The sequence below is a fragment of the Gymnogyps californianus genome, chromosome 2 (assembly GCF_018139145.2).
Source record: "Gymnogyps californianus isolate 813 chromosome 2, ASM1813914v2, whole genome shotgun sequence".
NCBI classification, from domain to species: domain Eukaryota; kingdom Metazoa; phylum Chordata; class Aves; order Accipitriformes; family Cathartidae; genus Gymnogyps; species Gymnogyps californianus.
The window spans coordinates 125,588,199-125,615,107 of record NC_059472.1 but is presented as its reverse complement, the minus strand read 5'-3'; the positions used below and the strand labels follow the sequence as shown (position 1 = coordinate 125,615,107).

The following is a 26,909-nucleotide window of genomic DNA, read 5'->3' as shown; positions in this document are numbered from 1 at the left end:
GGGAGAGCGAGAGATCGACAGCAAAGATTTCGGGGAGATGAGTAAAACGCCTCGCAAATACAATACGCTAGCAGCCCAGGCGGCTGAACGCCGCTGCGCCTTTCCCGCAGACGGGCTCCCCATCAGGGGACTCGGGGAAAAAAAAAGAGAAAAAAAAAATCCCTAATACTTTTACCTTTGGAAAATTGAAGGGGGGTTTTTCGTGCTGTCGCTGCCAAGCCCAGGATTTTGTTTTCTCTCCCAGCATGCGTTGATGACATCACGAAGTGCCCCTTCTTTGTGTGTCAGTGATGTCACCAAGTGCAGTGTGGGGGACAATGGAATCCTGAACTCCGGGCGAGGGCGAGTGGGAAGCGGCTGCTCCTGCTGCTGGTTCAGGGCTGAGCCGGGGGAGGGAAGGCAGGACACAGCTGCTGCTTTAGGGCTGAAACAGGTGAGAGACGGGAAAGCTGCCGGGGGATCCCTTTTGGCTTGCTGGGGGGGGGGCTTTGGGCTGGGCTCTTTTCTCTTTTTTTTTTTCTCCCCCTTATTGCTTTCCAACTGAGACAGGTGAGAAGTTGCTGCTGCTGCCGGAGGGACAAAGCAGGTGAGGCAGGGGAGAAGCTTTGGGGTTGAAACAGTTGTAAGAATAGGAGGAAAGCAAGCAGCCCCCCCGCCAAGCCTAATAACTCCCTCTCAGCCTTAAAAAAGCAGCCCCGGGAGCTTGCCCCCTCTCCCAGCCACCTGCCTCGACCGCGTCCCTGTGGGGCTCTTGCACGGAAGCAGAAGCGGAGCCGGGGAGGGCGTTTATCCCTCCCCCCTTGATACCCCTGCAGATTACTTTCCAGAGGGTCTCCATTAAAAACTCACGTCCCCGTCCCCCCCCCGAGCGCCCCTTTCTTCCTTCCCCAGCACCCGCCGGAGCAGGGGGGTAGACGGGGGCACTCCGGCTGCCGCGATCCCCCCTCCAGCCCCGGAGAGGGGGCTGCGCCGCCTGTCCCCCCCCCCCGGCCCCCGCTCCACGCGAGACGGCGGCGGGTGGCGCCCCGGCCCCGCCGCCCCCCAGCCCCGCTCGGCGGTGGGGGAGTCAGCCAGGGAAGCCATTGCCTGTTTAATAGTTGCTGTTGCAGCACTTCCGCTTCTCTCCCAGCGAGAGAGACACGAGTGGCCAGGCCCAGCCGCACCGAGGAGGAGCAGCCAGACACAAAGGGAGAGGTAGGGGGACGGGGCACCCCCCGCCGCCCTCCCCGCCGGCCCCGGGGGCAGGGGCGAGGGGCAGGGCCGGCCGCGGCCCGGCGATGGGGCGGGAGGCGGCGGAGCCGGCGGGGCAAGGGGGATCGCGCCCGGGGCTGTCAGGTACCGCTGTCCCCCCGGCCCCTCGCCGCCCGGCCCTGCGGGCCCGCGGCCGGGGGAGCTCGGCCGGGCCCCCCTGTCCCCCGCTGTCGCTCGACGGAGGGGCGGGCAGCGGGGGCGGCCCGGAGGGGGCAGGGGAGCTCCCCGGGGGCCGGTGGCCCTGGGAGGGAGGCGGCCGTGTGCCGGCCCCCCGGCCCGCTGCTGCCCCGCCGCCGCTCGCCCCGGGCCCGCGGCTGCCCCCCTCGCTCCCACCCGAACTCTCCCGGGGTGCCCTGCCTGCCCCCCCCATCCCTCCCGACGGCTTCTCGCCCCTCTCGGGTGCGGACCTGCCCCCCGTAGCCCACCGTGCTCGCCCTCCTCCCCTGTGCCCCCGAGGTGCCCGCATGAAACCACGCTGCCTCCCCCCGGCACCTCGCTGCCCCCCTCCCTGCCACCGGCCTCCCCAGGCCCTCCGCTCTCACCCATTGTAGGCCCTGGCCCTTCTTTTCCTCTCCCCCCCCCGCGCACCCCTCCAGCACAGACCCTCTGTTCCCTTCCCCCTTTGCTGGTATGCCCCTCGCTGCAGCAGGCCTTGGTGGGTCCCCGCCATGCCCCCCCCCCGCTTAGCTGTTCCCCTTCATTCCCCCCCCCCCCCCCCCCCCCCCGCCCTCCCTCTCCCAACACCCTATCCAGCAGGCAGGGGTTATCCAGCAGGCAGGGGTTTTCCCACCACAGGTCACAGATCCTCCTTCGGGGTCTCCCCCCTGTTGCCAGTGATGCCCCACTTCCATTTTAGTGCTGGCGACGGTAACCCCCCCAGCCCTGTCCCTTCCCGCCTCCCCCACGTGCCTCCCGGGAACCCAAGGGACCGGAGCTGTTCCATTTTTATCTCCTACACCCCTAGGCTGGATAGTGGTGGGTGGTGATGGCTCCTCTTGTGTGTGCAGTTTGGGGGAGATTAGAAGGAATTACTTTGAGCTTCCCCAATCCTCACAGTCATCCTCGTTCCAGTCTCTTCTCCTCTCATTTCACACTTGCTTTCTGAGAGGAAGCTTTAAAAGTCCCTTTCCCCCTGCTCCTCAGTGTTACTAGTGCAGGGGAGGCTACTGCTCCTCCTGCTTCGACTGTAGGGCCTGAAGAGGAGAGGGAGACACGAGGACCCTTTAAAAGGAGCGTGACCCAAACACAGAGCGAGATTGTCAGCGGCCTTTCTCTGTGTGTGTTTGTGTTCACTGTTTGTTCCCCACGCCCCATGGTGTCTCCTCTCCAGGTTGGGGTGTGTGGTGGGGGGGTCGCTATGTCGGATGACGATTCGAGGGCCAGCACCAGCTCCTCCTCATCTTCATCCTCCAACCAACAGACAGAGAAAGAGACAAGCACGCCTAAGAAGAAGGAGAGCAAAGTCAGCATGAGTAAAAACTCTAAGCTGCTATCTACCAGTGCCAAGAGGTGAGGCTGCAGTCAGTTTTCTCACTGATTTGCTGCATCCTCTCTCCTTCCTCATTTTATTTTGCTCCGTTCCCCCACTGCTCCCTTGCTGCTCCCATTCCTCATCTCTAGCCCTTATGCTTAGCCTTTCCACACGAAGCTGCCATTGTCTCACTTTTTTCAGCGTCTCGGTGCAGCGAGCGTCTGCCCAACTTCACTGCTTTCTGGTCTGTCTCCTGCTTCTTCCTCTGTTCCATCCCAAATATTTTCCTGTCTTTTCTTCCGCCAGGCTGTTATTCTGTCCCTCAGTCATTTCCACTCTCTTTTCCTTTTTCCTTATTAGCATCAGTTATAGGGATGGTGTAGGATTGGCATGTCGGACCTTAATACCTTCTCTGCTACTGGAAGCTATGTGGTCCTGAGTAAGGCATTGCATTTCAACGTCAGTTTCCCTCTCTGTAGGCTGGGATTGATCTAGAGTGGCTTTTTGCTTTCCAGGACTGCTTTAGGGATTAATTAATGTTTGTGAAGAGTTTTGAGTTTGCTTGCACTGGTGGAGTGCACTCCAGTGCAAGTGGTGTAATATAGCCCCAAATCTTTTCCACCAAATATATTACTGGTTTTCTGCCTGCTCGTCACTTATCTTGAATTTTCTGTGTATGGTTGGATATTGACTAGAATAAATAATCCACAGCAGGTCCACTTGTGGACATTCTGCTCTAAAACAGTCTTTGGTCACAGCACAGAGTGGGTTGGGGTTTTTTTGAGAATGAAAAAATTTTTATTCCAGAATAATGTCTATATGGGGGAGAGATGCCTGCATAGAATAGTAATTCCAGAACAGCTATGTTAGTCAGTTTTCTTCACCTGGACAGACTCTTGGAGCCACTCAGTTTTTAAAAAAATAAATTGTTACCCTTTCTTATTTATTCTGTGTTTCACCTGAATTCAGCACCATCCTGCTCCAGGGAGCTAAGCTGACAAATGGAAGTTTTCAAGCAAACTTGCAGTACTTCAGTAAGAATAATGAACCATCTCACTGAACAGCTTTGCCAAGCAGCACAGAGAGGTTCTATCTGTAGGTGTCAAAAGTGACTGGGGTTTTATGCAAATGCCCTGTCGTCGCAACTGAGTTCTCTGTGGCTTTGTAGAATTTAGGCAGTTTGGTTATTCCAGATCTCCACTCAGCAGGTTTCCATGGCAAACTGACATAGATAGTGCAAAGGAGTGTTTACGTGTTGTGCCCTTAACTATTTTAAAAAGAAGATTGTAAACTGCCTAATATGAAAAGGTTGTGGTTCTCATGTATGACAAGTGGAAGAGAGGCAGAAGATGCTGGCTGAGTTTAAAGAAGAAGGGAGGCAGACTGAGTGCTGGGTGGGGAAATCTGGAGGGGAAGCCTGAGTGACAGTAATGGGACTCCAGGGAAGGGGATGATAGCTGGTTGGGCGTTTTGTGGCAAAAGCAGTGTGAGCCCAGAATAGTCTGGGCAGGGAGGACAGGGTGTTGTCTGAACGCGGTGAAGAGAGGGAGCGTCTGGAGTCCTGAGGGAGGGGACGTAGGGATGTTGTGTGGCTCTTGAGGGTGAAGAGAAGGGAGAACTGAAGGTGGCAGGAATGTGCAGGAGCCTCGGAAATAGATATTCACCTTCCTTTAAGTGTCCTTGGGAATGGCGCAGTTATTCACTCCCTTGGGGCTGGTGTTTTTTCTCAGAATGGTGATGGGAAGCTCAGGGGAGAGGGGGGGAGCCAATTTGGCAATGACTGTTTCTCTCGATCCAGCAAGACAAAATTCCTTTTCAGACTGCAGTCTCCTCCTAGCACTTGGTGCATCACATTTGCAGAGGTTTTCCCTCATTTACAGCCTGGTTGGCAGAGTAAAGCGGACAGTCTTTTCCACTGCCCCTGTGTGGTTGGCATCTTTATGGGAGCCTACAACAGTGCACCTGTCTGGGTTCGGTGCACGGTGCCTGTCTGCTTTTCTGCACGTCTATGTAACAGGGTGCCTGTCCTGCTTAGTGTGTTTGGACTGGTGGGAGGCTGCAGCTAAGAGTGCCTCTCTCTTATGTAGTGTTGCAAACTCGTGGTGACAGTATGTCCATAAGGTGTACGTGTTAACTGCTATCCCACACAGTGACTTACCTTTGTTCCTTCTTGCTTTTATTGCCACAGGATTCAGAAGGAATTGGCTGACATCACCTTAGATCCACCTCCCAACTGCAGGTTGGTGTCGATTCCTTACCTGAGGAGGGTGGGGGAAGGTGAGGGGCTGAAGTGTGCCTCTGTGTGTTGTAACTGTCCTCAAAGGCTCTGGATGGAGCAGAGGAATGGCTGTTTAGGTGGCTGACAGTATTTTTGTGAATGCTTGGATGATGTTAAATAGTTTCCAGGTGAGGGGGCCTCCAGAGGTTATATGTGTTTTGATACGAGTTTTCTGTTTGTTTTGGGGGTTGTTTTGGTTTTGTTTTTTTAACAATTACATTTCAATCTGTTACACTGCTTTGTGTGTATGTTTCTGAAACTGGCCTGTGAAGAAGAGTGTGAAAACTTTCTGCTTGTTTGTTTTTTCTGGTTTATAAATCTAATGCCTGACTGCACTAATCTTATATAAATAAGAGTCCTGCCAAGGAAGCAGAGAATAGTAAAATGCTACGAGCTTCTTAGCTCAGAGGGTTCTGTTGTGAACAGTAACTTACAGTGGAAGAGAAGCGCGAATTTGTCACTCAGTGGGTGCCCTACAGGAGCACACATTTAGCTGATGAAATAAAAAGCAGGGATCTTCTGTTGCCCTTTATAGAGCAGCTTGTTTTTAAGTATGTTTTAGAAACCTGTACCATTTGTTTAAAACATCTAGCATGTTGATTTGGTTCATTGCATGGTGGCCCGAGCCTCTTTGCGTTTGGAGAGGAGACAGTAGTAGTGTAACATCTTTGGTTGTGCTTGTTCATTTGAGAGGAAAGTGGCTTTCGGTCTGGTCTGTGTTCACTGTAGTTGCCAAAGCACAACTCTATTCCTGTGTTCTTGCTGTGGCTGAGGCTTGAGGCCTTTTGATGTTGGTAACAGCAGAAATCAGAGAAAATTCTGTTTATAAATAACTATTTAATTTGGTCTTTTTTGTATTGAGTTGCACAAATGCACGTGAACCTTTTTATTGAAGCTTTTTGCAACGGTTATTCTGCAGGGAGGTATTGGCACAAGAGTTAGCCTGACAGGTCCAGGGTCACTCTTTCGGTACCAGTCCCAAGGACCATAATTAGTGAAAGGAGGGATGGGATAAGGCATGTGAGTAGAGGTCTAGGCTGATACTAAGCTTTTTGTGCTGTTTGGAAGATAACCGGTGAGCTCTGAAATCTTTAGCTGTGACAATATTGTTTTAATAACATAATGACTACCTGAATATTAGAAGAGCTTCCAGCTCTTGGGCTGACGGTGTCTGTCCTGTCTGCGTCCTGGCTCTGTGTCAGGATGAAGTCCACATGCTTTCCCCTCCTCCTCCCACCATAACCTGATTTTCATGGGAAAGAAACCCAGAAGCACAGCTCAGAACGGCACTGTGGCTTGCTCTCTAGATAACTGAGTCTGGATGATCAAGATGCTGGGACTGCAGTCTGAATTTTGCAAATCTATCCAAAAGTTGTGATAGTATACGAGTATGTCAGATTGCAGGTTTCATTTGAAGGTTTGTGTAAATAATATTAGAACCCTAATTTGTCCTTGTTTCAATTGGCATCATTCACAGGTAAAGATGAGCTAGCAGACTACCCGTCAAAATAGAATATGTTTTTGATTTTTCTTTTTTTGATTACATAGACCATTGAGGATAATGCACTTCAAGGCCCACATAGTAAATTTGTGTTGTTTCAGCCTTTATAAATATTTCTAATGGTAAAAATTAGTTCGTAGTACAAGTAGTGATGATTAATCTTTGCCCATAATGCAAATACAAGTGTTCTGCATTCCTTCCGACCTTCAAATGAGTGACAGTGAAGGCTGGCAACTCTTGCAAATAATACATGAAACTGGTGTAATTGTTACTGTCTCTTAATATGTTGATAGGTAGGAAAACGTGAATGGAGGGGGGCTCTACGTGTGTGTGTGTGTATGTGTGTGACCAAAGGAGTTTTGGTATTGCTCATCGTGGGGTGAAGTCATCCTACTTCAGTAAAGATAGTGCTGAGAGTGAAGGAGAGCAGCTCTGCTTATGGCTAACGAGGTTCCAATTGCACAGTCAAGCACTGGGGGTTTGCTTCTGTAGTAGCTGGTTTGTAAAAGGGTGGGCAGGTGCCGATTGCCACAACAGTGAGATGAGTTTCAGCTATCGCAGTTACCGGGAAAGTTCACCTCTTGTGGAAAAAGAAATAGTCAATTTGTGAGTGTGAGGAGATTAAGCAACTGAGAGACTCTGGTTGCTGCGTGATGTTTAAGGTTGCCAGAATTTGCTGTGGGGAAGCCTGCTAATAGTGTCACTGCTTTCCTTTTTTTTTTTTTTTTTTTTTCCTTCATATGAACGTTATTAGCATGCTGTGAGGGAGGTATTAAATACATAGTTCCAGAACTTAGTTTCAATTTCCTGCCTTCATGACTTTGCTTATCCTCACCTTTCCTCTGACCTTCAGCCCCTCATCTCTCTGCTGCCTTTGTGCCTCTACAGACATTTTTCAGGTGTCACTGGAGGGGAGGGCAGGGCAGTCCTCTCCTTTTAGGCATCTTACTCTCTCCTGCAAGACTAACCTCAAAACTTACGTATTCAGGGAGCTATATACGATACCAGGTACTACCTATTCTACTGTCAACTTTAGGGGTGCCAAAGTCTTAGAAGTCACATTTGAAAATGTGCATCTGAAACTGTATCCTGTGTTATGCTGGAAATGTCATATTCTTTTTTTCTACTGGATGTTTGTTCTTACACCCCTCACCACCATCTTTGTATTTTCCTCTGTTCTGTGCTGTGCCCTGTGTTTGATAGCAGTTCATTGTTGGCTGTGCTTTAATTTTTGGCCTCGTTGCAAAGTGCTGTTCTTCTTCCAGTCTTATTGCAATAACGGGAGTTCAAGATATTTAACACATCCCAGAGCAGCTCTGCATATTGAAAGAAAAAGCTTTAGGTTGTAAATGATTTTTAGTAAGAACTGTTTTATTTTTCTTCTTATAAAACACCACGTATAAGATGCAATTACAAATAATGAAAACCATTTGATATTTCAAACAAAATAGCTTAAAAACAAATGAGTTTCATTTTTATTTTTGTAGCTTGCAGTGACCGTATTTTCATGTGTGTAACCCACAGATCATCTGTTTAAAAAAAAAAAAAAAAAAAACACCAAACAAAAGCCCCAAACCCCAAGCACACTCAACACCCTGTGATTGAGCAGCTGTGTGGGCTTTACACATATGTGGGTAATATGAGGGGAAGTTTATCCCAGAACTTCCTCTCCCCTCAGTAGTTTCCTTGCTTCTGCTCTTCCATAGCTTGCCTGTGTCCCCCAAATGCTTGCCTGTGCTCGTGTCTCACTGGCTGCTTCGTCATCTCTTGTAGTCCCTTTGCCCCTCATGTCTCCCTCCCCAGGCTGTGATTTTGATTTTACGCAGGCTAGTACAGTTCCTTGTACAGAGATGCAGAATATGTGCACGGAAACGCAGTCTGTGCTTGGCCTGCATTCAAAAAATAGATTTTTTTGGACTTGAAGACATTTTCTAAAAAGATACATTTAGTACGTGTCACAAATTTGTGGGTTTCTGATGGAGGCAATGCTGTCCTCATAAGTGTCCTAGTGTAGTGTATGTGTGGCGTTCGGCCACTTCTGAATGGTTCTTACTCCTCTTCATTGTTTTCGGTAGGCTGGTGCTCTAGAGGTCTTTAATTTCTGTTGTCTGCAAGATGATTTGACTTCTGATATTAATGCTGAGTTATGAAAGTTAAATGTGGCTTTCAAGTTCAAAAGGTGGTTAGTGGTTAATATGAACTGGAGAATAACTGTTTGGACCTAAAGTGTTTTAAATCTTTTAAGAGAGTACCTGGTGATTTCTTCTCCTACTTTGTATTCTATCAGAAGGTTATAACTCTTGTTTTAGAACTCAGAGGAGGTACCTAAAGACTTCGGACTTTTGGTCTTCTGTATATGTTGGTGACAGAGGAGTATATCCTGTCTTTGTTTTGGGTCATGGAAGTCTGCGTCTGCGACTGTCTGCAGATGTGAAAATACGGTTTCATCTTGCTATGTAGGCAGACCTGATCTTTGTTTGTAGATAACACTTGTGAGTATTGTGCCAAAGCTTTCCTTCTGTCACTGTGATGAAGTTTCCAAAGCTTTAACAGAAGTTAATTAAAGCTTTAAGTACTGTTTATTCTCTTTATGTAATTTATTTGACCTCTGTATCTAAGCATCTCCTGATAGTAAATCTGCTTATTGCTGTGAGGTTATGAAATAAATGTTTTTCCCCATTTTAGGGATGGGGAGTTGCAGCACACAAAAACCAAGTGACTTGTCCAAGGTCATGCAGGAAGTCTGTGGCAAAGTGGAGAAATGAATGTAAATCTCCTTTGTTTCAGGCTAACTTGCAGCTGAGCTGTTCTGCTGGAACTGTGTGTATTGGTTGCGTTATGAGCAGAGCTTTGAATTTGTGCTTTATTGGGTGTCTGGTATTGACTGTATGTAAGCATGGTAATTTAATGTTATTTTTCCCATCTGTGTAGAGGGACTAAAATGGATATTAACTAGAATTAATGTTTTTTAATCTTTCTTACCCGAACTGAAACAAGTTTATCTCCACATGTCTCATTTAAGTCCATATAGGCAAGACCAGCTGTTATTTAAACAAAAATAATTTTCAAACCTTTACTGAAGGAGGCATTTGCCTACAAGGCTTACCATTGCTTCGGAGTAAAATGCTATCACAAATTCATTATTTAGATAATAATAAAATACAGTTGTGTTTCCTGGCTCCTTCAGCCCAGTTTTTGTAAATTCACAGAATAAGGACCAGATCTCCCTGAGAGTCTTGTGAAAGTTAACTGTCAGCACTTAATAAATATATGTCTCAGTATAGATGGTGGGGAGAAGTGCTGTCCACTGTAATGTGTGGAATATTAATAGTTTTCGAAACTTTGCAATGTGGAATTAAGATTTCTTGGCTAGAGAGAAGTCTGTAGAAAATGTGTGGCTCAAAGGCAGTTTTGAACTCAATAGTTTCATATTGTAATTAATATATTTCATCTACATACCATGAAAGTGTGGCATTTGTTTTGATTACATTTGTTTTTATGGTGCTTGTAATTTTTTGCAAATGTATTTTCTCAATAACTCCAACTCCAATAATGCTTTAAGTGCTTTTGCTTTTAAATCTAGTGTATTATCTAAGGATGGATTGTCACTGTTAAACTATAATACCAGTGTTTTTTTATTATTTTCATGCTTGGAATAGTCCTTCCTGAACATAGCCATATTCTAGCATAAACTTTCTGGTCTTACATTTTGTAATTAAAATCTTAATTTTGGTATGACCTTTTTTTTTAATGTGCACACTCAAATTATTAGATCAAGAATGACACAAATGCTGGGTTTTACTTCCTTGTAGAAATAAAAAACGCAGATCACATTTAATGAAAATTATCAGCTTACAAAAGTGGGTTTAGCACTTCTTCCCCCCCCCCCCCCCCCCTTGTTGTTTCTCTGAAATGGGAGTGTTTTCTCTGAGAAGTTTCCAGCCTTAGGATAGGAAGGACCTTCGTAATTAGTGCTGTGTGTAGCTGAAAAATATTTTTTGTCATATAAACTACCAGTGGTTCAGCATTCCCTCCCCGCTTTGTTTGGCACATGATCCCTGGAGAAATAACTCTTCCTTTTGAAATGGTGTATTAACTAATTTAGAGATCCTCTGCAGCTGTGTATGGTCTAGCTTGCAAACCATAAAAATAATACCATTTCTACACTCGGTGAATTTGAAGTATGTGTAGGTAGCAGCTCCTGCAGGCGAAGTCCTCTGCCTGACATACTCAGACAATAGCTGCACAGGAGCAGCTTCTTTACTGTGGATTGATTAGTTAATATTACAGGAATTCATCTTCCTGAAGATATTCCTGGTTTTATTTATTGGCTTCCTTTAAAAATCAGAAATGTTTTGATGGCCAGGCTGCTTGGACGCTGTGGCAGGAGCTGGCTGATGCTGTGGTAGATTTTGTTTGGCACATTCTGGCTCAGTAATTCCCAAATGAACTGCATTCTGTGCTCTTGCATGCCAAACATCGGAACGATGAATCTTGAGAGCGGCTGTGAAATTGTATCATGGCTAAGAACAAAGAGGATTGAAATCCCTTCTGTGCACACTCTCTTGTATACCACTTAATTTTATTATTTGACTTTCAGCTTTGCTGCCCTTGGAGGGCACTGTGCAACTGTGTTTATGATGCTGCGTATATGTTTTATCTGACAAATTCTAATATTTCCTCTTGGTTATGCTGTCTTTAATTTGATTTCATTTCCATTGTATTCCAGCTCTGCTTGTCTAGATTTTTATATTGGATATGTGTATAGCAGCGGGTTATATGTCTGGTTTTGTTTTAAGAAATATTCATGATATGTATATGGTACTTTATAGACATAAATGGGAAACACTGTATGTGGAGTATTTATACTTTAAGGGCTTGAATCTATCTTGTCTTTTTATATGAAGACAAAATTGTCCATGGAGAACTGGCTAGTCTAGGGGATTGAGAAAGCGATAGGGGACAGTTTTTTGTGTTTGAGGATTTCGATGAGGGCAGGTTGCTAGTGACCGAGAGCTTTGTGGTTTCTGAAGAATGAGTTGGTCTTGAGAGCTGATAAGATGCCGTCTGACAAGACGTTAACTTTGGCCCCGCTGTCGAAGGGGTTTGTTCTGGGAACAGAGATAAAGCTCACCTGCACCAGTACAAGTTATGTCGGTGGATTAAGGTTATTGATGAGTTAGTGCATAGTGAAACTTCTGCAGCCTCTGCCTGCACTCTTGTGTAATTGTACATGACAGACCAGCCTTCCATACAGCACCTCTGTAAAAGTATTCAATGTACTAAAAAAAAAAAGAAGATATTTTATGTGAATGGGTTAAGAGATTATTGCACATCTGTGCAGACTTGCACACCACATACAAAGTTAAGGGCTATGCTTTCTCCACCGAAGAGAGTGCTTTAAACTAAGTTAAATTAATGATGTAATTTAGTCATTATAGCAGAATCTTGCCAATCTGTACATTTATTTGAGTGAAATAAGTTTATACTTATTTTTCCCTCTGAGGCTTAACAGTGGAGGTCTAAATACTGACTTTGTTATTTTACAAGATGAACTAGAGGACATGTATTGTCAAGTACTATAAATAAACTACAACTGTCAAAATAAACACAGTACACTCTGGAATTCAGAGGGGTTTTCTTGTTTCTCTTGCCAATTTGCAAATTTCAGCAACGTGCAATTGGTCTTCCAAGGCATTTGTGGAAAGTGTAATGGTTACTACAGTGCATTTAACACATATTTTCTGTGCATGAGGGGCTAATTGACATTACCAGGAGAATATATCACAGATCTGTATGCTTAACTGCAACATCCAAAATGCAGTGTTCTTTTCTTTATTAACCTGGACTCCCTGGGATGGGAGGTGGGGGAGAAAAGGAGAGTGGGGCATGCAGATTGTAGCTCAGGGCAGATGTGGTATTTGATTCCCCACACTCCCTCCGATCTCTTCCATGATTTCACAACTGAAAGTATAGAACAGGTAAGATGAAGCTGAGCTGTTTCGAGAACTGGATCCAGGCCAAGTTTTGGCAGTTCATTTGTTTAAGAGAAAATACAAAGTAATTGGATTAAAGAGGCTGTACGATTAATGATGCAGAGTCTTGTTAAATTTCTTTGCTTCTGTATTTCTGTGAATTAGTGCAGAATTCAGGGCTTGATTCCTCCAGGGGCTTCAACTGTTAGAGTCAAAAGTGAGTGTAAACCAAATCAGCATGTTAGGTGAATTTTGCACTTTCTTTGTATCAGTGTAAATGATTATTTAAGAGATTAGAGAATTGCATTTCTCGTCTTTCCGTCTGGAGCTGCTGGACTCGCTGGAAACAAAGTCTTGAACTGGTCCTAAGAATTGTAAAGGCTGTAGTAAATGCTGTGGGCTAGAGAGGAGGTGCTTCCTGGGGCAGGTGGACTGCTAATATTTAATGCTATTTCTGCTGTGGGTATCTGAGCAATAGATTTTTGCCATTGAAGCTAATTCCAGTATCTGTTAAGGAGAAACCAGGAGAGGGGTCTTGGGATCTTTTTTTCTTTCTTTCTTTCTTTCTTTTGATGTCTAGGATCCTACAGAGAGTTGCACACAGGAGTGAACAGGCCCACAAACATTAAAAATTAATTCTGAAGTCAAAGATATCTTTTCACGATAGATAAATTGATGAAAAGAAGAAAGATACTTCTAGTATGGACGCAAAACATTGTCAGAGTTTTTGGAGACAACAGCAAAGCTTCAGAGCAGTAGCTATTGTTATACAACGAAGCCTGTCAGGTTAACTGTCTCAAAGGTTTTACATGCAGCTTGAATATCTTCACTGAAATTTTAAGGTCCTAATTTAGGTGATGACTGTTATGGATCTGTCATATGTTTCAAATTTTCAAGTGGACAACTTCTAGACAGTTTCAATGTGTGTTTTGTATTCTGAAAAAGTGTAGACTGCTCTGAGAAGTGGCCTATAAATGGTGGAGAAAGTGCAATATATTTAATTACTTAAAGCAATGTTTAACTGTTGCAGATGGTTTTGAAAGATTGCTAAAATGCACACTTGTAGTAACATAGTTTTAAAGCAATTATATCAATACTGTAGTATACCATAAAAGGTCATTTCATCAGAAGTTTCTGGTCAATCAAACTGATTGTTGTAATACTGTATTTGCACGTTACTTCCTGTATGTCTTGATAACCTTTTTAAAGGAGATAAATTAGGTGATGCATGCAAGCATTTATAGCTGGTGTCCTCCTTGACTTCCTTGTAAGTAGTTTATCAATAAGAACTGTCTAGTTTTGTTTTTGATGGGGTAATTCTCAATTTGAGAATCTCATCATATTTTGTAGTGCTCTGGCTTCTGATAAAAGTATTTATGCTTACTTACACTTAGGTGTCTGTGGGAGAGAGGGAAAAGACTGAAGGCTTTAAATAGCTGTGCCAAATAAAATCTCAAAATGTCATGAATCTGACTAGAGTTCTCCATTGCATTAAAGCTGTGGCAGTGCTTTCCTTACTACTTCGAATCAAACTTCAACAGCACCCTTGTGATCTAGGAAATTGGGCAAGAAGATATATAGTAGCGACAAGAGTGACCTAGGAAATCTAGGTTTTGAATGTAACTAGTGTCAGGCCTTGCTGCCCTACTGCTTGTCTTTTAGTTGCATCCCAGGATTGAAGTCTCTAGTGAAATTTTAATACTTTCTTTAGCATAGCATTTTTCCAATTTTTTCCATCCCCTCACTCCCCTAATGAGGTTAATCAGATTGCAGGCATTGGTAAGACTGAGAGAATGAATGAGTTGCAGGTGAGGAATGCCACTCGAGGCAGAAGGGTGTTACGTTCCTATGGACAGCAAGATTGTGCAAGGCGTTAATGGTGACTGTAACGGGCGGCAGAGAGAGATGGCCCATCAGGATACCAGAGGCCATTTTGCACTGGTTGCTGAAACAGTTGCAACAAAGGTGGAGGCAGAGACAGACTGATTCTTTGTCTGCTCCAGCAATTTAGCTCCACTTTCTTATTGCCCTCTCTAAGGAGCAGAAGAGACGAGGCATCCTCCTCTTGAACGAATGGGGAGAGCCATCCATGGGCCAACCTCTTCTTGGGCATGAGTGAATTTTTAAAACAGGCAAGCATGCAAGCTGCAACAATAGTTTTTGCTGTGCTGCTTGTATTACACCCCACCTGGGAGGCAAAATATCCATATAGCAATAAAGTCAATGGGTTTATACAGTCTTGCACTGTTTACAATGCTCTGTAAATCAAGAAGGCACAACCTACTGTATACCTTGAAGAATACATGTAACAGGTGCCCAACTGTATCTTTGCAGGCCTCCTTGAACCGCTGCATGAGCCGCATGTGGCTCTTGACCCATGGATTGTCCTCCTATATCTTTAGAAGTGCATAAGCAAGATGTGAGGAGTGGGAGAAGAAAATTGGAGCAGAGGGAGAGAAAGGCAGAGGTAGAAATGGAGGGAGGGGGCAGAAGGGGGAGAGAGAAACAAGTAAGCAAGCAAAAAAGGGTAGGAAAGTTCAAAAATCACTTGAAACTCCATCAATCCCAATCAAGTAGACTAGTATTAAAGACAGAAAGCTGCAAATTTAATTTGTTGAATGCCCTGTGAACCTGCATCTTCCAAAGGAGCACACCTTGCTTTTGTAGCAACTGGAAGAGAAGCATGACAAGAACTGTTATTCAGTAAATTCCATACCACTAGAGCAGAGATATTCACTGAAACTGTTAAGAGATCATTTTAGAACAGATTAAGTCCTTCTACCCAGTAGGCAGTGGAGTTCTGGAAGCTGTTCCTGCAGGAGGTTGTGAAGGCAGATAGTATCAGCACACTCAAAAACAGGTCCATAAACAGACTCAAAGAGAAAAGTCAGGGACGTACCCTTTAGCACCCCTAATCCAGTGGCTGTGGGTGCTGTGGGAGCAGAAGGGGAATGGACTGCAGATAGTGGCCACAGTCACCTATTCTGAGGAGTATCTGCTCTTAGCTCTGCCAGGAGTAGGGTACTGAATTAGATGACCCCCAAATGGTCTTTTTACATTCTATGTGGAGTACCCACAAAATGACCTCCTTCCCCTACCCCGTTGTCCCTCATTCCAGTCCACTAACTTCAGTCTCTTTTCTGTTTCCTTGTTCCACTTGACATCACTTTTAGCCACATAAAATGTTCAACTTCTGCCCTTTATGGAACTGTTCTTGCCTCTCTTCTTTTTATGCTTTGCTGTTTAAAGCAAGCCCTCGTTTCCTGTCACTCAGCCACTTCTCCGTGCTTTCATGAAGGGTTAACCTTCATGCATTTGTCTTGCGGAATTTAGACTGTAAAACTTTCAGGGCAAAGGACTTCTTTCATTTTTGTCTGTGTTTGCAAAGTGGTATGTAAATTTCCAGCTATGTTTAAATGTTCTTTAATAATAAAGTAGGTTTAGTCCTTGGGCTTGTAGATGTCTCTCTATCCCCCCTTCCCAAAAAGACGAGGTTCTGCTTATGTTGTGACATTGCATTTTTTTTCATTATCTGATTGATGTAAATAAGCGAGTTGTTTTATTCAGCAGCTATTGTATTATCTTGAATATGTGATTTGGTTATTTTCCGGTTTTATGCACATCAAGGTTATCACAGCTGTTACTTTGTGATACTACTACATTGTAATAGGGTAATGTATTTTGAGATACATTAGTGTTGGGGTTTTTTTTTCTTCCTGGATAGTGGCAGAGAAATAATAAAGGTGTCCGACAGCTAATCTCTTTCTTTGCTGTCTTTGTGCTCCTACTTCACCTTCCACCTCAATAACTAGGAGGACTGTAACTATTTGTTAGGGAAATATTAGTTAAATTGCAGAGCTATTACATGTGCTGAGACGTTCCAATTTAAAGTACTTAGTATTCAGTGTGTGTACTCCTAATGACTGTAAATATTGTGTTACATTTGAGGTTTTGTAATGTATCGGGTATGTCTTGTACATTGTTTTTTCCACAGAAAATGCAAATTTTCTAACCCATAGATGGTGCAAGCTGTACTTTCTACATTGCTTTACAAGGATTTTTGCTTTGCTTTTCATAGTAGATTCTTATTTATGAGGAGATGTAAAGTTCAGACAAATAATTTAGCATTGAGATTGTTCAGGTGCATGTTTCATTGCAGTGCTAAGTAGCACAGAACTAGCTATTTAGGACATATTTAATAACTAGTACTGGATTTTGTCAGGAAAGACTGAAAAATAGGGATTGGATAGTGGAGCCTTTGTACGGTAACACTATGCAGTGGGGATGCAATGAACTGGCAGGGTCCAGCCGTAAGCTGTAGCAGCAGAGTAAAGGGCTGAGGGTAAGTGGGGATGTGCTGTGACCTCTCTCATGGCTGGCTGAACAGCGGGATGGGATTTGTTAGTGATTCACAGCGTGGCTTAAAGAGAGATAAGGCAGGAGTGCTGATTGGGGTCTGGATCTGGGAAGGAGACTTGTCTGTTACCTAGTGAAGTCTGTTCTATTTGCAGTGGTCTTCATTGATACAAAACAAATGGGAAAAAGATGATGGAGCTAGAGTTGATGGCTGAACTATGACACACAAGGAAAGAGTGAAAATATAGGATGGGTTAGATGTGACCATTAAAAGCAGAGAACAACAGGGAAAAAAAATGCATTTTGCCAGATCCCTTTCCAGCAGTAAACCTGCCAGTCTCTTGCACAGATTCTCAGCTCTCCCTGTAGTTCTTTACTAGGCGCTCTCTTCATTACAATCCAATGTGTCCCAAGTCACCAGTGTGGTGTAAGTTCTGCAAAAGACAGCTAGTGTGCCTGTTCTGGCCCATGCAGCTGGGCCTCTTTCTGCAAACCATCACAGGCTTGTAAGGAACGGTGCTAGTGTCTTCTGCCTCCTTATCCTGCTGAGCTGAGCAGGTTCTGGCCCCTTCTCTTTCCTGATGGCTGCTCTGATCCTTCAGCAGTGAGCCATTACATCTGTCAAAGTCTGCAGCCCATGCCTACAGGGAACTGAAGAGGCAAGGTTGTCCTGTTAACAGAAAGAAAATGTTTATGAGGAATTAAAAAATAAACAGACAAAACCATTCTTGTTTTATTAATTTACTTGCAAATGAAGTAGCAGTGATCAGCTAAACTACTGAATGTGTATATAAATTTATTTTTTTTTAAATTGCTTAAGTATTTGGATCACGAATCAGAGGAGCTTGATGAAAGGGAAAGAGGAAAGTGTTTTTAAAGTACTTAAATAGGCAATTGGGATAATCCTGAGTGCAAGGTAACATAAGAGTTGACATTTGTCATCTTTCTTTATGTAGTACTCTTTGGTCATTGGAAAAGTGTATTTTATTATCTTGAAAGGTTTCTAGTCAAGAGGATGCATCTAAACTTCACTTTGGGGTTATGAGGACATTTGACATGTGCAGTAGGTGAGCCTGTATGAGTGTTTACGCAGCAGACAGCTGTATGCCAGGCAAATGAAAGATTCTTTGGTCAGTATTTTTACTAATCTTTCTCTCATGTACACATTGAATGACACATCTGGAAAGTCATCTAGTTGCTGTTTTAGCAAATGGTTTCTTTTCAGAGGGAAAATCTCATTTTCTGGATATTAAAATAGTAATAGAACTGTGGTGTTTGCTTAGATTGGCTTTCCTGGAAGATGATGTGTCATATCCTAATGACACACTAGGTCAAGTGCTAAATTTCAGTCCTTGCTGGAGATAGTGAATGAACCGTGCCCAGAAATAAGTGGTTTTGTATGTCCCTGTTCATATTACTAGAGTTCAAGGTCACTAGAAGAGTTGTGGGTTTTAATGTACAATATGTATGATTTACACATTCTTTCTTAAAAAGTGCCAGACTCTTTACTGAACTACATGAGCACCTTACTGTTTTATGTATAGCCAGTGATTTTCTTTTTCTCAGCTGGTTGTATGTAAAGAGGATAAGCATTTCTTTTTTTCTTCCTTTTTTTATTTATTAATTATGCTGGGACAGCTGGATGGAAGAGTGCATCTTGCTTTTGGCTTCTGAAGGAAAGATCTCTTTTTTGTTTGTTTGTTTGTTTTGTTTTGTTTAGTGTACTGGGTTTTATATAGGGTTATTCTCTAGTAGGGATTATATAATATGATTATGAAGTTATCCTCTCTTCCAAAGGGTCATATATATGATCTCTGGTCAGTAGGGAGAAACTCACGCTTTTGACCTTTCTGTCTCTTTGGACCCATTAGTTGTTGGACATAGTGGTGCTTCTAAAATTGCTTAATTGTTCCAAAGAGATCATTTGTGCTTACTCCGTTATGGCCATTTGATGCTGTCTCTCTACACACTGCCAAAACCCCACGGTATATTACATTTTTGTTGTTATGTAAAGCGTCTGTAAAACAAACAGTGTGGTTGTGTAAGAGTGTTTGAAATCTTTGCTATTGGCTACTTCATTTTTTCCCTTTATGTCTCTAACTTCTACATTTATAGTTTTGCCACCACGGGGAGCTAATGAAAAGCAAACATATAGACTGTTTATTTAAAAATAATAATAATAATGCCATGCACAGATTCATGTTGCTTCCTTATTCATATTTATTATCCTGTTTCACAGTATAAGAAAAGCTAGGGCATGCTGTGCTGGGGTGGTTTTTTGGTGGGAGGATTGTTGGGGTTTTTTGTCTTCTCCGTGCATTGGTTTGACTGTAACAGTCCTCTGATTTTTAGGAAACTTCAACAATTGTAGAGCAAGTGAGCATATAGCAAACAAAGAAAGGAAAAAGATAAATGCATGTGCAGTAAGACATTGATCTAGATGAGGGGAGGTCTGTTGAACGGTTTTGGATTTTTAATACTTGCATGCCTGTAGGGAATCGGTCCCGTGTGCATCCTTAGCACACTCACAGGATTATGAAAGGTGATTTATTTTATGTGTTCAAGTTTCTCTTTCCAAGTAGTACTGAAGAAAACAAGGGCTTAAATTATCTTATGTTTTTGATTCTTTCTGTACCTCTTTTTGGTATGTAGTAGAACTGCATGTCTCAGGAGTAAAATTATGAAAAGCATATATTTATTAAGGGTCTGACTTTCAACACTAGCTGTTTACAGTGAGAGTACTTGTTGAGATGATGAGTCTCTTGATCATTCTTTGCCCTAGTGGGAAAAGTGTGTAAAAACAGCCCAACAGCCACTAGGCAGCCTCTTATAAGTTTTCATCCACGTTGGTCACAGCTGCTAAGACATTTTTAATAGGTAGATTTTTTTCTTAGTTTAAGCTATTTTTCTAGTTTAATTGGAGCTTGCATAACTTAGATCCTGCTTTCCGCTTTATTCAGAAAGATACCTGAGCTCAGTCACCACTGAGCCAGAGCTGCCTTCCTTCCGTAGCCTGTGCTGGGGATGCATACCTACTTGTTGGGGGTCTGCTCTACTTGGATTAAAGGAACAGAAACAAACTATAAAGATTAAAAGATGCTCAGGAGGGGAATATGTACTTGGATTTTGCCAGCAGTTAAAGGTAAATCCCTTACAGTAAGGAAGGCTCTGAACAGTGCCTCTTGATATGTGTTTTGCAGTAGGTGAATTGTTCAAGAAGAATGAGAATATAATACAGCTGCCAGACTTCAACTTTGAAATAAATGAAGTAGATTTTAGCTTGGTTTTTATTTTGCCCACCATTTCATTTTGCAGATTATGAGGTAATTAATAATAATTTATAAATTTTAAAACCGCTAGATATTATCTGTACAACAGCTCTAAGGGAACAGTGTTGCATCAGATCTGCTTTTTGTTAGCGGTGTGTTTAGAGCGTGCATGTGTGTGCAAACACCCCTTTTGCATTCACTTACCAGAGTGCAGCTGTATTTCTGAGAAAGTAAAGGGTTATTTTTTCTTTACTTTTCCCATCCCAAATGTGCAAAAATAGCTGTATGGAAAAGAATTATTGTAAGAGTAACTTTCCTTTTCTTCAGCATTTACCTTGACTTGCAGAAGTTGACAGAATACACATTTTCCTAAACTCTGAACATTGCATCACCCAGGAGAAGCACACATGGGAAAGTCTCTTAAGTGCGGGCGAAACAGACGCCAAGGGTAACGCTAACTTGCCACAGTTAGTCCCAGTGGTATAAAGGGTAAGGCCAAACTTCTTGTCATGACTGAGAGCAAAAGGTGTTAGCTGGGATCAGTGCTGCAATATTGTATATTCTTGTCATCATTTTGTAGCAAAAATGATAATATAATTCTAGATCTGCCATTATGGAAGACTGTATAAGAGTGTGTGTGTGTGTGTTCTGAAAAATACCTAAGCAAAGTGGTTGAAGTGGGCTGATTCTCTTTTATCAGTCCCGGATGGTCTTTCTGTACTTCTGCAGTATTATTACGGTAGCAGTAGCTGTTCATTTTAACTGCCACTGAACTGGGTTAGTACAGCCATGGAGGCGTACAGATTTTGTGTGTGTGTGTATGCACATTTTCATGTTTATACACACATGCATATATACTCAGATTTTATATATGAAATAGTGTGCGTATGATCAGAAGTAGATATAACTGTACCTTTATCACCGAATTTTGTTAAAAGATGTATGACATTTTTAGAAAACTCAATCTGAATGTCATCACACTCAATTAGGACACCTCATTTTGTATTTCACCCACCTGGGTTTCCTTTTTCCATCTAATCCTTCTGTCAGCAAGTTTGAACTAATTGTGCTCTTGTGCCCTTGGCTAATCATAGCAGACTGGTGGCTTTCCCCCAGTCTTTGCAGCGTTTTGACTTGGAAAAATGAACTTCTTAACTGTGTAAGAACACTTTATTTGTTTCATAAACTGTTTCATTGTTGAAAATGTACCTTTAAAAAAAAAAAAATCTGATCCAAATTATGAGTATTGTCAACAAGAGTTTCTCTGCTCCAGAAATTTGTTTTCAAGTCCTCAGAGCTGGTCACATACAGCTGATGCCTCTTCATGTGTAACTAATGTATATTAATGATGGTGTAAAGATCAAGGATCCCATGATACTGCACAATGAAGCATTGCAATGTAAGCATATTTTTTTCTCAAGTACAGTGTCGTTTCCGTTAAACATAAGAAGAACCAAATTATTCAAAATGAAGAGGCTGGAGTCCTCTTTTAAGTAGCATAACATAAAAGGATTGTGATCTTGGACTTCTCAGATCCATTGGTTTTGTATTTGTCCTTCTGAATTACTATCTTGTTGTGATTTTCAGTGCCTAGCCTGGGAGAGAGGTTGAGCCAAAGTCATGCAAATATCTTTCAAGCATGCTCTATGCATGCTTGACAGGTGGCTAAGATTTCATACAGAAACTGCCAGAACTCTGAAGTCAATTTTTTCCTGCTTTCTGTGGTTTTATTTGGATGATTTGATGCTAGTTTGGGTGCAGCTAACTGCAGCAGTGTCTCAGTCATTGGAAGGTGAGGGAAGTTGGAACTGGGCTCAGTAAGCCACAGTGCAGGCTGGTATTGGATCTGAGGGTAGGTAACCTTTGTATTTAGGGATCAGTCCTATAGCTGAGGTAATAGCTCTGTAGTTTCTCTGAATTGTCCTTTTCTGTCCTGCAATAACTAAATCAAGCAAGGTTTCCACTGAAATGGTAACACCAATGTCATCAGTCTGTAATCTGGTGAAGTCCCTCTGAAATCTCATTCCACTGCTTTTATAAATCTAATGCCTCTACCCAGAGATCCCTATTTTATGAAATGTTTTGGTTGAAGTCATGCTTGTGTTTGGTGCAAGTTTCACCCACATAATGGTAGTTATATTCAAATATAGAGGTACACCCTTCCTGCAAGTGTCCAAAAATGTCATTGCAAAACTGTGGGCATCGATCCCTTTTAAGCCATTCGTCTGTGACCCTGGTGATGGCACCTGAGAACTTGCTTGTGCTCACAAAGTAAGTTGGAACTGTTGACTGTAACTGCTTCTACAACGAGGTTTAAAATAGCATGCTGAGTATGTGTGATATCAGAGGTTTGGGTGACATTACATGATAGGTTCTCTTCTTTTGCTTTTTTATTGTCCCTCTCCCTCACTAGCATCTTCAGCCATATGTGCTGTATTTCATTTGGTTAGAGTTTGTGGTTTGTTTGGTGGGTTTTTTTTTTTTTTTCTTCTTCAAATATAGTTGTAACAGCATCAAATAGGGGACTAATTTTTAACACTTGTAGTATTTGTTTTCTCATGTTCTCTCATAAGCCTCTTGCTCAGAGTTCATAAGTTTGAGTTTCTTTACTTCCTTTACTTGTTCATCTTTCTCTGATTCTCCTAGTAGTCAGGCAAGTTTACTCAGTTTGGAAGAACAGAGTCAGAATGAAATATTTCAGTCATTTATTTAACTGTTAGCTTCATGCTGCACTGAATACTAGTGTAAAAGAAAATAAATTGGAAACATCTGTTTTCTTTTCTCATAACAGAAGAACAAAGAGATATGTTCTATTGAAATCAAAGGTGGCAAATATAAGAGTAATAAAAGGAAGGTATTATATGTCTTTCACACATATAATTAGTCTATGGAACTTACTGTCACAGGAGATTATTGAGGCCAAGAACATAACAAAATTTGAAATAGAATTGGGCAGGCATGTGGCTATCACGAATGTTCAAAGTCTGTCTTATTAATTATGGTCGTTTTCCAGCAATATTAAACCCATGCTCCTAGGCTTGAGCAAGTTTATCTAGAGATGTTGTATCAGAAGAGCGTGCTTTTTTGTGTTCCTTCGAATTAAACTTGCCTATAGACTAAAATTTACTTGAATTCTGAGCATTGCATGGAAATCTTTTTGTCCAATCCCAGCTTGTACATATGCAAGCGTTTTTCTCCCTCCCTTCTTCCACATACACATGTACACACCTGTCTTGTATCTCTCTGGGACTGGATATCTTCCTCATGTATTTTCTTTGTCCCTTTCCATGCCCCTTTTTCACGTCCCTTTCCATATCAGCTCATCCCAGGAACGACCATTATGCATCATGTCTGATCAGGTTGCACGGGAATGCCTACAGAAATGACCTACAAAGTGAGCAATAGAATCCGAAGACTTATGAATGATTAAATACCTACACAGAGCAAGAGCCACAACGTTGATTAAACTTGAGTATGCTGTGATGAGTGAAATCACTGTATTTCTGTAAAGGAAGTGATGATGGTAGCACACTCTTTACCATGTCTTGGCTTTTTAATAAGTGGCACTTCAAGTTATGGAATTAATTCCACAGAGTGGAATAATATCAGGAGTGAAGTAATAAATATGTTAAAGGGTTTGACTATTGTAGTTGACATTTATGCCTGCAAATCTCAGCAGGGCTTTAAACCACACGGTTCCTACACATTGGGGCCAGGGAGGAGAAATATCTTCTTGATATGCTAAAGCTTTTTTTTTTTTAAAGAAAACAACCACCAAACAAACAAAAAAAACCAACCAAAAAGCAACAAACCCACATCTGTAGTATCAGAAAGAAAAGAAAAAAGTAGTTGAGCAAAAGCGTAATAGAAACAATAATTAGAAATCCCTGGGCATTAGCCAAAATGTTCCTGGTCTTCAGATTCTTTTATTGGGAGTTTAGGAAAGGCAACTTGAATAAATCATGTGGCTTTAAAGGAAAGAACCTTAAAATGTCTCCTGTGGAGGAGTTCAGCTCTCTGCAGAGCTGTGTGCATTCCTTTGTAAGGTTCTGCTCTTCTGTAATTATCAAAAAACTACGGTCAGATTAATGACAGAAGCAAAGCTTGTTGCTTGTTTCTAAGATGCTCAGCAGCACCATTGATTGATAACAAACTCTTAGAGTTTATTCTCCCATAAAGAATACAATATTCTGTCTTTTTACAGAATGCAGAAGCAACAAGGATGCTTTCAAAAGTGTTCTTCGCTGACAGTAAGTGTGAGAATGAGGAATGACATAATTACTGACTGGGCTAAGTGTGATGAAGCAAACCCCCAATCAAAGTGCTTTGCAGCAATCTGGCTTTTGCAGTCACTGCTGGTTTTTTTCCAGGTTCCCAAAAGAGATTTCTCTGTCCTGCATTGCATATGAATTTGTTCTGCTGAATTTGATGGAAGTTTTGTCATTGACTTCAGCTAGCCCAGACTGATACAGAAGCACTGGCTTCTAGAAAGACACTTGACAAATGTATTTGCTAACAGGACAGATCTTTAACAACGCATGCTCTGCTGCAAACTTCTTACTTTGAAAGTAGGGAAGAAACTTATTCTTTACTGGCCTGGTGCTCATTAAGGGCATACCTACGGTGATAAGTCTTCCCATTTTGAAAAAGGAAGGGCAGTAGGTTTTTATGGCATGTGAATGAGAAAAAGGCTTAATATAGATACATACAAAGGAATGTCTTGTCCATCATCTTTTGTGTAATGCCGTCCGCTGTATCTCAAAAAGAATATTGGAGAAGTGGGTGGATTTTGGAGAGGAGAGATGGAAGTTATTAAAAAAGAAACTGGAGGAGTTCTCATGTGAAGACACAGGGATTGTTTCTGTCAGAAAATAGACTGAATGTTTATTTTCCTTATTTTTATTCTCTAGAGAAAATAGACAGGAAGCTTATTTTCCTCTGACTTCTAATACAAGAACAAAGGCATATGGAATGAGATTAAAAGATAGAGAAATTTAATTTATTTCATTTTTACAGAATGAAATTAGACACAGGGATTCCATGCTGTATTACGTTGCTGAAGCCAGGAATTTAGCAAGCTTCAAAAAGGCTCAGACTTCTATGGAGGGCAAAACCAGACAGAATTTCTGCAGCTTATTCATAATACTGACTTCAGAAGGGAAACATAGATGCCTGTTTTTGAGGCTCAGTCAGTTACTGCTGAGGATGTTGCTAAGGTAGGGGAAAGCAGAAGACCTGGCAGGAGCCTTCCAATGCCCATCTCTGCCCCATTTGACACGGGAAACCAGTGGGAGACAGGGCGTTGGAGTAGGTGGACTTCAGATCAGATCCAGCCTGGTAATTTCCTATATTACTTTTGATAAGCTAGTGGAGGAACAAAGTTCTGTGACAAAATTTACATTTGACCTGTGATCAAAGTCTTTGCAGTAATACTAATTCTGTTATACTAATGGATGGCCTGAGCTTTATTTTAACATTGTTTTTTATAGGGGAAAACTGTGTTCAGAAAAAATCTTTGTAAGTCACGTTATAAAAAGCTTTGTGCATTACGAAACACACACGCATATGTATCTATATATGTGTGTGACAGAAGCACCTTTAAGAGTAATTTCCAAAAGTATTTCCCGTAAAGTTTTTGTCAAATTAATCTCTCTCTCAGAGAATTGAGTCTTAAAGCTTAAAACAAGTGCGCACGTACTTTGGTGTCTTACTCCAGTACTTAAGGTTGACTTTGCCTGATCAAATTTCAAGTTTGTAGTATCATCAACTCATGGCTTGAAAGTTACGTGTGTGACATGTAGTTTTACATATATTTATACAGAGCGAGTTAAAAAATCATTTTAGTATTGGTTAGTTTGCTACTCTGTTAATGATACTACCATTGGGATGATTTTTTTTGTGTGATCTGTTTTACTCTTCTGTGACAGGCACAAGCTCAGCAGAAGAGAACTGTTTTCAGTTAGTTTGTCTTAATTGGAAAAAAGGAGTTGTATCATCATAACTTTTAATTACATTTGATTAAAAACCCAATATAAAATAAAAAAATTAGAAGTATGTTTTAATGATGGGAATGTCAGCTGCCTTTGAAATTTGTCTGTTCTTACTGATTTATTAAGGCGGCTATTTGTGTGTACTCTAAGGGTTTTATTTACTGACCTTTCTGAACTGAGATCTTGACATAGAAACTTAAATGAAGAAATATCTCTTTATTATTTTATCTTGAAAGTTCAGGTGAGATTGCCTAGACTGGCTGAGGAATTTTCTAACGTAGTGTATATAGTGCAAATATATTTACATTGTAAACGTGTTGCAGTTTGAACATCTTTATTTCACTAAAAGGAAGATTTGAAATGCCTTTTAGTGAGAAAATCAAAGTGAATGAAGCTGTAGTGACTGGAAACAAATAATTTTTCTCTGTTCTTACAGTGCTTTTCTTTACCTTCATACCCCAAATCCCTGTGATTTGTAGCTAATGATAGATTTATTTCTCATGTTGTTACATGTGTAAAATGACATCAAGCATGGGTATTAAGGCTGTCAGTTCTTCCAGGTGTTTTGCCATACTACTGTATGCTATTATGCCAGTTTCATATTTGTGCCTAATTAGAAGTAACGTGTTCAGTTTTTCTTTAAAAAATTAATAGTGTAAAATTAGGTGCAAACTGTAGATCTCTCTCTGTGTCAGTTTTACGGTTTTGTAGGCGTGCCTCTTTATTTCTGTTGCCGTCTGTATGGAAATGGTTACAGCATAACTATAGTGATGCACAACTCTCAAAACATACCCAGAACTCTCTCCTAATCTTGTCAC

At 42.0% G+C, this 26,909-nt stretch overlaps 1 protein-coding gene across 3 annotated transcripts in view; it reads left to right on the top strand.

Annotated features, from left to right (window-relative positions):
* Positions 1-253: 253 nt before the first annotated feature.
* UBE2E1 (ubiquitin conjugating enzyme E2 E1) overlaps positions 254-26,909 on the top strand; it is a 45,176-nt gene continuing 18,520 nt past the window's right edge. Inside the window, exons 1-3 of one of the 3 annotated variants that reach the window (XM_050890822.1) lie at positions 254-433; positions 2,672-2,760; positions 4,911-4,961. In XM_050890822.1, coding sequence (XP_050746779.1) covers positions 254-433; positions 2,672-2,760; positions 4,911-4,961 — 320 coding nt within the window. Of the gene's footprint in view, positions 434-2,581; positions 2,761-4,910; positions 4,962-26,909 lie in introns of those variants that run through there. The other 2 variants (XM_050890821.1, XM_050890823.1) reach the window with 2 other exon arrangements.